Genomic DNA, 14,828 nt, shown 5'->3' on the forward strand with positions numbered 1-14,828 from the left:
AAGCACAGCCCCAGCCCAACCCCCCTATTGGGAAGAGCCCAACACTGCCCCTGGCCCCAGACCGCAGTGGCAGTCTACCCTTGTCCCATGCCCAAATCCGGGGGGCACCCCCCCATGCCTCCACCGGAGGTGCACACAGTGGCAGGAGCCACCCCCCCCACACCCCCCACCGGATGAGTCGCTTATGGTTCTGTCCCACACCCCACCACGGCAGGGCAGCACCTGCACCAGCCCCAGCCCTCCCTCACCACGGGGGCCTCAATCTGCCTCCCCCCCACCCCATCCCTTCCCTCCTCCCACCCCTTCCCTCCCAAAAGACTTACCAGCTGGACACTGCTTTCCAAGCTGCTGGGCTGCATATCGGCAATCAGATCGGTATCTGCCAATATGGCTCATTAATAATCAGCCATTGGTATCAGCACAAAAACCTCTGTCAGTGTACCCCTACTGAAAAAATATTCTTCCAGAAGGCCACAGGCCATGAATTGAAAAAATAACAATGCAAGCTAACGGTACTTTTAAAAGAAGTCCAAACTACAAAACACATTGATCATCAAAGCTGCTGAAAGTTAAAAGTCATTGTAAGTAACTTAGAGAAACTAAGTAGCAGAACCGGCTGTAATTTTTTAACACAAAGGATTTCATCAAAGTAAGGCCTCTCTCACAGGAGGAAATGCTAATGAAGCTTTCTTCTTAATTTTTTTTTTTGGCTAAATCAAAACCCACATGTTATGTTTATTCCATTTTTCCACCCCTCATCTCCTTTTACTCACTTCTTAGGTTTCCTTTGGGTTTTCTTTTGAAAAATGGTTGAAATCCTGTGCTATTCTCTAATCATTTTTGCAAACTAAATTGTTTCAAAAGAATGACAAGGTGCTTTTTGTTTTAAAAAAATAGTCCATTCAAACTCTGCAGAAGAAGAATATATATTTTTTAATTTGCATTATTGCCTCCTACGTTTCAGCAAATATATTTTGCTCCTGGCTTTAAGTTGTGGCAAATCAGATTTACATTAGATCTCAGGAAAAAACTTCCTTACTGTTAGAACACCAAGGCAGTGGAATAAACTGCCCAGAGAAGTTGTGCAATCTCCTTCAGAACAGGGTAGTTATGGAAGATCTTGTACAAATTGTTCAATTCACTTTACAAATCTAGCTGCAAAATTCTGCAACTGACAAGCATAATAGAAAGGAAGAGATTAAACACCAGTCACCAATGAGTTAAAATAATCACATTTGAAAGATGCCACGGCATAAACCAACTTCCCTAGTGCTCCTCAAAGTTAACCCTGAAGATATTTCTCACATGGTGTTAAGAACTTTTGATCCTTGTGTTGATACACTCATCTAGTAAAAGTCTAGAGTGGAAATCAGCAGTCCTGTTTATAACAAGAGGGATCACACTATCAGAGCCCGTTTTACCCCTTAAAAGAGACACTGGTTACACCTACATGTGATATTATTATGATATAATAAATTCTGGTGCAGTTCACGCCAGAATTTATTGTTCCCAGATGCAGTGTTTACATGTGCGCCCAGGACTGCAGCACATTGAGCTGGGGCAGTCAGCCTGCCAGCCTGGAGCTGCTCAGTCCTGGCTTACTGTGCTACGGAGGGTGAGGCTAGCCATCCCGTGTCTCCATCTACACATACGCTGTGGTGGAGTAAATAACTCTGCTGTAGAATAACACTTGTGTTGGGCAGTACTGTCCTATGGTAGAGTTCATTATTTTATTCCGGCCTAATAGTACTACACATGTAGATGGTGACACTTTAATGCAGAGTTAATTAGTCAACTCCACAGTAAAGCATCTCATGTAGATACACCCAGTGTCTCAGAGGCAAATTAAACAGCAAATCTGCTTTTCCAACACTGATCTTAAATAATTTAGTTGCCTATACCTAGACCTCAGACCAATAGGAGAGAAGCATCAGCTGGTATGCAGACAGGTAAGGCTAAGCATCAGCCACATAAAGTGGTTAACGCCACATCTCTGGAGAACTTGGCTGAGGTGATAAAGAAGAGAATACAGAGAACATCTGCCCAAAGGAGTTAAAATAGGCCTTACTGAAGGCACAGCTGTCCAATATAACATACAGTCACCTCAAGAGTGAAATCAAATTGGGGTCATCCTAAACATCACAACTCTACATGCTAGTTATTCTAATAATAAGCAGATGGTTCACAAGATTGAAACCAGCAAACCAATCCAACTGCCAGAACAAGGGAACTAAATCCTCTTCCTGGAATCTTCCTGAAATCACTCCAGACCTAGAAAAAAGCAGATTCCGTTCTGAAATATGGTTAATCCAGATAGAAATGTATCTTGTGCACCATTAGACAGCAAACAACATATTCCTTTCACCAGAACTGCCACTGTACTTTTCAAGACTGTTGTGAAGGAGGGAAAAGTTGAAAAGCAACAGTCACTTGATTCTAGTGAAGATCCCACACTTTATGGGGTAGCAGATAAATTGCTGAAACACATCAAGTCCCGAACGCGTGACGAAGGATAGCTACTATAGTTGGGGGGAGTTGGGACCGAGCATGAAGACTCGATTCTCAAAACCCTGCCATTCACTCACTGGGCATCACTGGACAAGTCGCAAATTTATGGTTTCAATTTCTAACATGTAAAATAGGGACAATAATACTTTCCTTACAACCCCATTGTAGGTTTAATTGCATACACATTTTCACATGTTCTATGGATGGCAATTGCCATAAGTGCTAAATATTGTTATGCCAACAAGCATGAACAGCGTGTGCCCCTGGTGGCTGGGGGAGCACAGCTGCGGCGGCAGCAGGAGCCTGGTGGCGGTGGGAGTCTGGCAGTGGTGAGTGGGGAGCTCCCACAGATGCCACCAGAACTGTTGGCGGTGGGGGGTGGCGAGCGCTGACCACAGGTCGGCGACCACCCACAGGCACCAGGGGCAATCATGGACTGCAGGAGCCACTGACAGTGTTAGAAGCAAGAAACCTCTATACCTATCTCCTTGACACTTTTTGCAGGGGTTGCACTGCCACATGCAGGGGATGCATGTGCACCCGTGTGCACCCCCGACATGTCGCCCCTGCCAACAAGTCCTCTTCTGAGCCCAGTTTGAAAGCTCTTGCTTCAGCCATGTCCAGGGAGCCAACTCCACAAGAGGCAAGAAAATAATTGTAACTCTACTTCCTATAGTTTGGACTTGGTAATAAACTGATGTTTGCTGAAAACCAGACTCTGGTTTGCTCCATAAGTTAAGGCCTATCCAGGAACAATGGGCTGTGCTTTGGGTTTGTAGCTCACAATTAATTCCCCATAACCCCCCAACCTGTTTTGGTGCTTAACTGAGAGGATGTTATACAGCTCCTGGCAAAGCAAGATTCTGCCAACTGTCCCAAAACTACATGAGCTCCTGGCACAACCACTGGTGTAAACATGCGACAGGCACACAATGAACAACATTCTATCAGTGTAAGTTATTTTAATCCAGTGTAGAATTACCCTAGGGAAAATCAGGAGTAAAATCACATGGGTGTTGGTGTCAATTGTCTGCTTCTACCCTGAGATAACTATTTGCACAATGCAAACTAGTTATTAGATGTCCCACTCCACTGCTACCCCCCCCCCTAATTTCCTCATTAATAGGCTAGAGGCACTGATTCAGAAGGCCATTTTTAGCAATGCTCTGCTCTCCTGGGCAGCCAGAAACTAAATAGGGTGTTTGAAGGAGGAGAGGGGCACAAAGGAATGGCAACTCTGAGCCAGCACCAAAACTTTTACAGGCTGAAGCACCTCTCAGCTGTCCCCATCAAGGCTGCAGAGGCACAAAACCCATTTTGACATGGAACTTCTCTGGTCAACTTCTGTGTGGTTTGTGACTCTTCCTGGGCCTATAAGGCATGGTCTGATGGAGAGGGGCCGACGATTAATTCTTGGCAAACAGAAAAGGTTGGTGTTAGTTGCTGAAGATGCTAGAGACAAAGAGATATTAAGGACTAACTGAAGCAGAAACATTTCCAAAAATTTGCAGGGTTTAGCTGCATCCTACCTGCCTGCTTGCAGGACACCTGATATGCTGAAGAGCCCAAAGTCCGTGATCACCACCTTTCCGTTGTCATAGAACACGTTTTTGGACTTGAGGTCTTTGTGAAGGATCCCTTTTGCGTGCAGGTACCCCATGCCCTGGAAGGAAGGAAGGAAGGAAAGGAAAAAGGAACTGAAAGGGAGGCATAAACAAGTTGAATAGTATAAGTCCTCAGGAGAAACACCAGCCTGGGTTCAAGGTGTTTCCTTGAGGAGATGGAACAATAAGAACAGGAGATGGCAGTGCTAGTCTCTCTTCCCTAAAAGTACATCTTTAAAGAAAAGACTTTGATAGCCCTCTGATGGTCTGGGTAACTCATCAACATTAGTTCTAATATGGCCTGGGCATAAAATCCCTTAGACAGGTCTGAAAGTTTGGCCTGAGGCTTCTTGATAACGTAAGGGGATATTCCCTGTAGAGCTAACTCGGTTAGGGGAGACATCATGCAACAGTCACTCCGTCAGGGGACTTAAGATGCCACTTACTAAAAGGGTCTGGATCATCTAATGCAGAGCTATACAACTTCTGGTGCACTCTCCTGCTGGAACAAGCACATGGATGTTCCCTGCTGCACCCTGCACATGGGCACACAGCTTCCTGACCACAGGCTGTGCTGATGCACTGTGCCAGCCCCATGCCATGGGCTTCACTGTCACTGTGGGCTGTGCCAAGCTTCTCTGACCCATTCCCACGGGCAGGGAAGGAAGTAGAAGCCAGAGGGAGGGAGCCCAGAGCCTCCAGGTGCTACTGTTTCAGCAAGAGTGATGGAGGAAGTGGTGGCCAGGTGGGAGCTTGGGGGCCACAAATTAACTCCTCATGGTCCATATGCAGTCCGGTGGCCACCAGTTGGACAGCTCTGGCCCAATGGAAAAAGCAGGGAATGAGAAGCAGCAAATTTAGGATCTATCCCCAGTACTGCATATGCCTGGCCTTAGCTTATCAGTTTGCCACTGTTTCAGTTTCTCCCTCTAAAATAAGGATGATGATGATGATGATAATTCAGGAGCTCAAAGCGGTGCCGTGAGGATCATTTAATGTTTACAAACATACAGCTGTGAGATCTTTGGGTGGGTGCTTATAAGGCAGAGTGAAGTTCTATTAGTATTTAGTGACTATTTGTTAAATAGGTGCTGACTTCTTCATCCTAATTAATTTACTGTGCAGAAAAAGTAGCAGCAAAACAGAGCATTAACTTTCCTATAACTGCAGACAAACTAATGATGATTTTATATCACATTGTTTTGAGGTTGGGAGCATTAGGGTAATAATTTAAAGCCCTCCATTGCCACCATTATGTTCCCTGACTGAATCAATAATGTTTCCCTGTGTCCACATCATACTATTAATCTAGAGATAAGAGCCATGTAGCAGGAATCGGGAGTCTCAGCTTAACTTTTTCCCCTATTAAAAGCTATGTGGTAGTAAATTGAGATTAGTGCTATTGATGTAAAGGAAGATGCAGGTGGGAAATCCAAAGTCACCTACATTGGACAGACTTATTTAGGATTGTTAAACCCAGGTCACAATAGGGTGGCTTTTCTGACTGACTCTTGGGCCAAGATGTTTGACTGTAATGAAAACACCAAAAGAAACTGCACTCTGGAAGGCCTATCACAGGGCCTATCACAGGGTGCAGGTGGATGAGATGACTGGTCCCATAAGGAATCTCCGAGCAAGAAGAGACTTATCACTTGAGTCCATAACCAAGGTGAATGGAGGAGCGGCCAGCTGCTTCTCCGTGAAAACGTTCCTATTCTGCCACTCACAGCCGATGAACACAGAGGGGTCAAGCTAAGGCATACATGATTTTGTGGTCTGTCCTGTAAAAGCAAGGACAGAGGCAGGACTGTTGGGTCTTATTCCTGTTTATACTAGGTACGTGTCAGGTGAATGGCTTTCTATAGTTCAGTTTCCCCATCTGCAGAAGGCCTTCTTCTAACCCACAAAGCTGGGAGGCCAGTGCTAGCAAGCAGCCTTCTGGGGTGCAGGTGCAAGGTGGAAAGAACGAGTCAAATTTGTGTTGGTGGTGAAAAACTCAGAGGTTTATTGTCACTTAGAATGTAGACTAGCTGGTTGGTTTAGCATTCAGCTCAACTCAGTAAAACTGCCTGGGACAACAGTAGCAACACTATGCATCAGTTAAGCACCCCTCCCTTTCTACAAGAAACAACTTGTGCAGTACTTCTATTTACCCCCCAAATACCCAAGTGTTCATGCCAATGCTTACCTACTTTTCTGTTTAGAAATCCATTTCTACTTTTCTTTTTGCCAAGTTCATACACCTGGGATCTTCATTTCTTCTTATTTTGGCACTTGCCCTCAATGTTATTTTGCTCCTAACCTTCCCTTTTTTTGGACCAGCTTCTCTGCTCATTAGTGTTTTCTTTTTTATATATTTCTTATTAGGTCATTCAGCCTCTGCCCATTCTTCCCAAGCTCCCTTTTGAAGCTTTAGTTTAACCCAGGCTTGGCATAACCAAAACTCCTGCAATGGCAATATCAACTAAGATCCTATCCAGGAAACACACACATGTACAATGTTAGACTGACCAAACAACTTCCCAATGGCCCTTGTGGCAAACATTAGCTATCTTAAGCCCTCGCTACCTAAGGTGTTCATTATAGCCCAGCTCCCAGGGGGGCAGTCTGCAAAACTTCCACTGCAGTCCTCAGGAATTTACCATAACATATGTTGGACAAGCATGATGTACACAAATGCAGGGTGGAGGAAGCAGCCCCCTGATTTATTCTACACTCAGAAGTTTTGCTGGCAGAACTTTTATTCATACACAAAGCCCATAAGCCACAGCAGGCAAAACCCTCCACTCTTCTGGCAAAGTTACTCCATCTCTGCCAAATGGTCTAAGATTTCTACTGCTGTCTGGCAGACTTCTGAAGGCACATAAAGGCACTCCTGTTTTATCAGCCAGCTGCTATGGTCCCTTCAGCATCGGGTGCCCTTTCAGAGGGCATTTCATACCTGGTAGCCCAGCAGCTTCCGTGGAGCCACATGAAGCCACCATGTGAGTGTGCACATGCTCCAGCAATTTGGTGGTCGTGCCTGTTGGCTGGTGTCAGGCATTCTGCTACTGTGCAAGATGCCTGCACTCAACATTTTCTTCTTCCGTGGGGCCTTGCATTTGCGTGAGAGGCTTTGGAACTGGAACTCTGGAGCTGGTCACAGCTTGGAGGGGGATGCAATAATTGTATGCTGAGTTTACAATAGCAGAGGTCATACGCTAAGTCAGTGCTTAGCTCCTGGGTAAGCTTGCACACACACCATTGTCACCCTGTTCCTCTGCCATGTATGTGTTTATGACAGGCAGTATATTTCAATGAAAGGAAGAGGTGGTTTTGCAAAGCCCAATTATTTATAGCCTCCTTAGCAGCTAAAAAGTGCCTATAGGAAAAACAAAGATGCTGTATGCATAAAAATTAAGAGGGCCCCATTCAAACAGGCTGTTTTCTTATTGTGCACAAGGGGTGTGGTATTTCAGATACTTCCCAAACCCAAGGACAAGGACAGGCTAGCCAAGGACAGGCTAGTGGAGTTTGGTGGGAGCCAAACTCCACTTTCAGATACATGATTCATGGCATCTCATGGGAGGACCTGCCTCTTCATGGCTTATTTGCTCTGGCAACAGGTTGAGACTTGAGGACTGCAGTTTAGAATGAAGGAATTTATCCAACTTGTTGATTAAGATACTTCTCTACAATGAGATAAAGGCCTGCACTGGTAGGCAACCTCTTGGCCAAGCCCAAATTTGTAACCTCTCCCCAGTAGTTTTTATGCCAGATTACATGCCACCTCCCCATGTCTGCCTGTGCATCAACAACAATCCAGAAGATAAAACTTTGTGGAGCCCTACGCTAATTGGCTCCAGCTTCCTATATATATAAAAAGTCAGCTCCCTCTGCTGGCTCAGCTTCTTAGACAAATAGCTTGGCTTGGCTAAATAGCATCACGATATAAGAGGAACTCTTGCATCCAATAGTCCAATAAACCTAAAGGATCTTTAGTTAGCTAAGGCTGCTAAAAAGATAAAGTCATTTGGTTGCTGTGATTGACACAATCAGGATTCCTGTCTGGCCTTGCTCTCACCTATCCCTTTCCTCTCGACTAAGGCTGCACTCTTTCCTTGCTTGGACTGGCTTGGTGCCCAGGGTGGATGCCCCACACAGGGAAAGCGGTGACTTCCAGTTGCTGCTACCACCATAATCACAATAGTGCAGCTGCAGCTAAAGCTGTTATTTTCAGCCCCCACCCTTGTTGCCCTGCCCTAATTACACTACTGGGCCAAACTGTAAGAAATGCCAAGCATGAAAGGTTTGTAGATAATAGCAAGTTGCTGCCCTGTCCAGCTACAAAGCTGCCACAGAAAACTAGTGCTGGTTTAGAAAGAGATGTGCTTTCTTCTACAAGCTGAACTGGACAAATGATCCCAGCCTCGTAGTGATGAATCTCTGGTGTGGAATGCTGCCAAAGTAGCTAAGAAGTACTATATGCTCCCCTCAGACTAGACAGGAGATGAAAGGAAAGCTTGGGAAGGGCAGTAACACTCCCTCTCTTCTGCTAATTATGCAGTGGAATAAGTCAATTAGGATCAGTAAAGAGGAACAGGTGATATTCCCTCCTGCCCTTGGGGAGATGCCCATAGTATACACAGTGCACTCTGCCCCTGAAAGCCAAGGGCATGAGGAAGTGATCTGCTGTCCCTCATCCCAAATACAAGAACAATTTGGTGCTGGTGTGTGGGGATGGCAGGGTATCTTAAAACCAGCCCAGGAAAGAAAAGTTTATAAACAAATGAGTGTAGGACTTCACCAGGACTGTACAGATACCTTGATACTCTACACACCTGTAAAGTAATGTGTAGCCACTATCTAGTTTGGTTTGTATCAGAATCTGGACAGAGGACACATGACTAGCAGCAACTGTAATCAAGGACAAAGGGTGTGTTAGTTCACTGACGTTCTCTGGAAGCTACTGGTGCTGGGCATCTGAGAGCCAGACCTAGATATTTAGGGCTTTTAACCTGCTGGAAAGGCCTCTGAGATCATCATATCTAGTCATTTGCTTCCACAGGCCACTGCATCATTGAATCTCTTCCATAAACTGATTAATCATTATCTTAACTTTTTTTTTTTTTTTTTTTACAAGGTGGGTTTCAGTGTGAAGCAACCCACTTCGTACTCTATGAGGCAAGAGAAAGCAGGGGAAAGGAAAGGTTGATGAAGTTGGAGAAGAAAGAAAAACAGGGTCCAAGAAACTGTCCACATATGTTAAAAATAAAAAGAAAGTGCTTTAACAGGCGCCAGTGGCATTTACAACTTGTATTTCTAGCTGTCGCTCTTTCTACACAAAGATGTGGTCCCTATTATTTACCTAACCTCTGTGAAAATATTTCAGCTTCTTCTAAAAGATTTGCTTGTATCCCCTAATTGAAGGGGCTCAAATTAATCCCCAGTGCAGTGGTTTCCAACCTTTTTTTTCCACGCCCCGGGGGTGGGGGCAGGGGAGCTCCCAGCACGGCTCGTCTTTTCTGTGCAGTGCTGCCGGTATTGCCCTTGCAACCTTCATTTGGGTCATGACCCGGGGTTGAGAACCGCTGCCCTAGTGCATACAGCAAAGGGGCAGCATTCAGAGAGGATTCTCAGGTAGGCTTGAAGGACTCAAAAGCACGTGCCAGACCATTTCAAAGAAAATGGACTAAATCAAGACACGACCTCCTGCCAAAAACCTTTGGGAGGGAGGAACCTCTTGTCTAAGTGTAATGTATCTGACCATAAGGAATAGAGCAGTGGCAATTAAAAAAACAAGCAAAACCTCACAGACCTGGACCTGCCTTTGATGTACCAGAGGTCTGCCTTGTGAGAGAAGCTTATGCTAAAAAAGGACAATCATAGTAATAGGAATAGGAAAAGGAAAAAACCCAGAGTTCTCCTCAGGAAGCATGCTGCCAAACAGAATGCACTGCTTCAGGACGCATGCCCCAGCGTACACCTAGGATTCATCCCGACACTGGATGCCATCATGCATATTCAAAAGGAACCTATTCTGCCCATTAGAACATCGCCACGGGGGCTCATAAGGCACCCCCATCTGGAAGTGTGCTGATACAAGTGCCCAGAGTGCACCCCATGGCGTGTGCTGCTCATGCCCCCAGAAAGGGCTGAGGAACTGTTGCTATGCACAGAGGAACTGAACCTGGTGGTAGGGACTCTGTACACCTATAAGGGGCTGGGAGCAGGGCAGAATGATGCTGTACAGACCTAGAAGTACCCTAAGTGCTGGGGCTGCTGTTCAAAGCAGCACATCCTACTGTAAAGAGGTCTGTTCTGTGCCACCACCTTAAACAAATAATCATGTCTCTCTGTTGTCTCCCACCCCACCAACCTGTGCTCCATGCCCATCACATACAGCCACTGTGGGATTCCCCCCTTACAGCTCCATGGGAAAAATATAAGGGAGAGTTCAGTAAGGCCCTCAGTGAGAGAGACCACCCCACTCATCAAGGCACTTCAACATATCCTTAACTGTAAGCACCTGTGTAAATCCCATTGACTCCAATGGCATTTAATGAGGTGCTTTAAAAAAAAATCAGTGTGCACTAAAGAGTGATTAATCCAACACTAAATAAACATAAAGTAGGGAACGATATATCAAGGGGACACATTGTAAACAGTCAGGAAATGAAAAGTCATGATCCTACAATAACTTTGAATGTACTGCTTTATGATTTGTGTTTGAATGTTCAAACTGATATATGCTCTACACGGAAAACAGAAATAAAAATGTTCCAATGCACACAGTGCAACAGAGTCCACATTATGCTAAGAAACTTCAAGTTTCTCATCTCATGACATTTTTGCAAAGCTGTGGAAATGCAAAGCTACACAGAGACAGTTTTTACATTCTGGTTCCAAGGGTTGGATCATCAATTTTATTTTAATTTTAAAGTGAGGCCTATATCTATCATTGGGAGTATGGTGTGCTTTTAAGCGTGAAAGGAACAAATACCAGAGCTGAGCAGAAAACAGTTTTCTTATCCCATAGGAATTTAAAGTTTGGAATATTTTTCCTGCCCCAAGTTGGGATGAACAATCAACATATCTTAAATTTCAAAACATACAATCATTAAAAACATCATTACAAATTTAAACAATTACAAAAGAATGCTTTGAAAATTCAGACACTTCTTCATTTTCTTCATAATGGAAAATGTGTCAAAACTAATCCTTCCTGACGACCAGTTTTAATTTCAAAGAAGTAGTATTTTCCAATGAAAAATATTTTGTTAAGCAATGCCTGACCGACCGGTCCTGGGAAAAACCTCAGAACAGCATGTGAGAAATGATAGGTGTATTAACTAGTACCTCTCCACCTGGTTATAAGAGTCTGTTTTCCTCCAGCTCTGTCTGTGTACTCAAGTGCTCTGCACATGCACACAAATGCTAACACAGACTAGGGCCTAATGTCATTAGGCACTGGCCTTCTGTTCTATGTCATCAGGACTCAGCAAAAGGGGGAATTTTCACCAGCAGTTATGTAAATTAAGCACCTCTGAGAATCTGACACAAGCCACTTAGTGCTCTGGAAGTGCCAGCTATCTTACAGTAAATCCCAATTTTCTTTCAATTTTTTATTACACATTTCCCAGGTGACCTGATGGACACTGGCTAGCCAAGGGTCTCTTAGTGCTTGATGACCTGCTGGGATTACAGCATCCTGACCTAGCCAGCTTGCTCCAGTCAATGGCTTTAGCCAATGGATGTAAGAAATGCACACAGAGAAAAGAAATATGCACGTGCATCTTTCTGGAAAGGAAATTTGATTTGATATTTTATTTTGCTACAGATACGCAGTATGAACGTTCAAAATATTTAGAACTTTCTCCGACTCATTTTCCCCTAGTTTGACCATGGCTGTGATCCTGACTGAGGACTATATAGCCATGTTACAACTGTCAAAGTGGAATTGAGTTTGAAGTCATATAGCGATTTATATAACAGGAAAATTCCTGTACACACACAGACATATCTTTGCCTCATAAGTAGTAGTAGCAGCAAGCCTAGCTGGGGATGCAGCCCAGTCTGCAGGGAGAGGACTGCCTCCCCCAGGGAAACCCCAGCTGGGGTCTGGAGCCAGGGAGGGGAGTTAAACAACCCTTCCCCTGCTCAAATTTACTGCTGGCTGCAACTGTGGACTACAAATCCCAGAGTCACCATGAAGTTGGAAGAGGAGGTGATGAGCAACCCTGCAGAGTCCTGCTGCTGTAATTCTGGACTGCAAATCCTAGAGACCTTGTGGGCAGCAGGAAGAGGAAGTGAACATACAGCCAGAGGGCCACGCTCTACCACACTCCCCCCCTCCGATTCTTGCCTGAGCCGCTGCAGGCACGTAGCTGCATGTCCTGAATCAAAGGTAAATGTCTGTTCACTTCTGTTTCAATGTAATCTGTGCATCTTAGACTAACCTGCAGACTAAATCAATTCAGCCTCAGGCTTTTTGAGTGTCTGTGCCTAGTCCCAGAGACAGGGTTCAAGAGGTCTGCAGGGTATAATGGGGTGTTGTATTAGTCCCTCTATGAAGGGCTTGAGTTTCACTCCCTGTGCCCAAGATGCCCACATGCCATACTGTACCTTCACAATCTCTTGAGCTATCTGCCTTGTTTTGTTGACATCCAGGACAATTTTTGCATCCCTCACCACCGAGTAGAGTGTCCGACCTTTACACAAGCTGAAAAAGGAAGACGGGGAGAAAAATAAAGACATTGATACATAACTGCCATCAAGATATGTCACTAAATCCAAACACAGATTAAAAGGCAGAAGCTATAAAAGGGACTAAAAATAGAGACAGTATTTTGGCTTCATATCAAGGCAATGACTACAGGTTTTGGAATAAATCTAAAATCTCTCCCTCCCGCCCCATACTTTGTCATATTGGGAGGGAAATCTTTCTGCTCTCCAGTATATTTAGCTAGCTTCACATTCATCCAGTGGTATACAATAACCCTTCATTTTTTGTTCCCTGTTTCCTAGTTGTGATAAAACCTTCAGGCCTTCTAGCTTCAGACTTTTAAGCAGAACCGTCCATCTGTATCTGCATATAGGATAAAATTCTCTCAGATGTAACATGAACCAGAAGAGGAAGGAGGGAGGGGAAAGAGAAAGAAAAGCCAATGCACTGTACAATGTCCTTCCTTTTGTACCAATTACAGTAAAATCTATTTACAGAGCCTTAATTACCAAAGGCAGCTGGAGGGGGAGAGGGGCATAGAAGCCAATTAAAAATATATTGACATTTGAATATCATAATGGAGTATGTGGGTGGATTCTGCCTCGACTTCCTCCCACAAAAAAAGGGCTTTTTTCCCTTCTAAACCCACCTACACTCATTACAGGCAACTTGAGAAATAACAGACTAAATACCTGTGCCTGGATAATAAACCATTTAAAAAAAACCAAAAAACAGAAAACCTCCATTTAAACAGGCTTCAAGAATCACAGATGTTAATTTGATCTTATTCCAGTTAATGAAACAAAAGTTGTTGCTTTTAATTACTCCTCACTCCCACCCACATCATCCTTTCTCCTTTATCGACATTGGAGTCAGCAGCCTGATATTTGGGCATCAATATCAAAAACTTCTAGATGGCATTCTTAGTGGAAATGTTTGCCACACTACTATTGTTTGGAACAGATCTCAGTATGGTGCACAGGCTTGCCTTGTACAATAGTCAGGGCAAGTAACATGAAACTTCATATCTAATCAATCTATATCACTTAATGTCTCATTTGGAGCACTATGGGACATGGACGCACCAGTAGGCCTGCAAAATGAAAGGTCTCAGAGTCTGGCTTCTGAGGCAAGAGAGGTAGTCAGGATGTGAAAACTTCACAGAAAATGACTGCTTGCATCTTAAGACCAGTTAGACAAAGGAGTAACAAATGGGTCCAAAGAAATGCAAATAGTAAATCCAACACCCTTAACCAGGGAATGCAGAGTGGAAACTCCAATGCTACATTTCTGAGCAGCAGGAAGCTCAGCCACAGCAGCTGTGAAGAGTATCACATTGGGTCATTTCATCAGAGGGCAAGGTCACCTGGATTCAAGTCTCAATTAGAGTTGAAGCACAGTCAATCACTGTATAGGAAGCCCCAGATCAGTCAAGTTTCCTAGGGAATGGGACAGACCCTTTTATTCATGTAGGTTTTATGGTGGGCAAGATGCTGATGTTGTTTTTTCTCTTATTATCACTGAGCCATGTTATCTTGTATCCCCTGTTACACTGTATCAGACAACAGTACAATACAGAAGAACCCAGATTCTTCCCATGTCAGGTTCCTTACCTCCTGAAAAGGTGAAGGTTGTGAACTGGGGGTATACAGAGCTGCACCAAATAGCTGCATGGAACTACTGAGATGCTCCAGGCTTATTTTGCAGTGGGTTGTGGAATTAAGGACAAGCTATTCAACTGGTGGCTATGGCTTTTGTTTCAAAGTATGCAACTTCTCCTATCACCTGCATGGGACTGCTGATGAGCTCAAGCTGATCAGAGAATAAGTGCCCTTTGAAGCAAAAAGCACAACAACCAACTGAGCAGCTCAGCAGCTTCCTTTGGTGGGTATTAAATTTGATGGGAATTAGGGTATATCAGCCCAGGCAAACCACTATGCTAATACAGCTAAAATGCTTCTGGTACCTGAGAGCTAGCTTGGATATCTCTATACAGCACTAAGATCTCCCTT

General features: G+C 44.3%; 1 protein-coding gene across 1 annotated transcript in view; it reads right to left on the minus strand.

Annotated features, from left to right (window-relative positions):
- KSR2 (kinase suppressor of ras 2) overlaps nt 1-14,828 on the minus strand; it is a 272,120-nt gene that overhangs the window by 35,896 nt on the left and 221,396 nt on the right. Inside the window, exons 14-15 of the mRNA XM_025208577.1 lie at nt 12,717-12,813; nt 4,038-4,171 (exon numbers count right to left, since the gene is read on the minus strand). Coding sequence (XP_025064362.1) covers nt 4,038-4,171; nt 12,717-12,813 — 231 coding nt within the window. The remainder of the gene's footprint in view (nt 1-4,037; nt 4,172-12,716; nt 12,814-14,828) is intronic.

Source organism: Alligator sinensis, unplaced genomic scaffold (assembly GCF_000455745.1).
Source record: "Alligator sinensis unplaced genomic scaffold, ASM45574v1 scaffold692_1, whole genome shotgun sequence".
NCBI lineage: Eukaryota > Metazoa > Chordata > Crocodylia > Alligatoridae > Alligator > Alligator sinensis.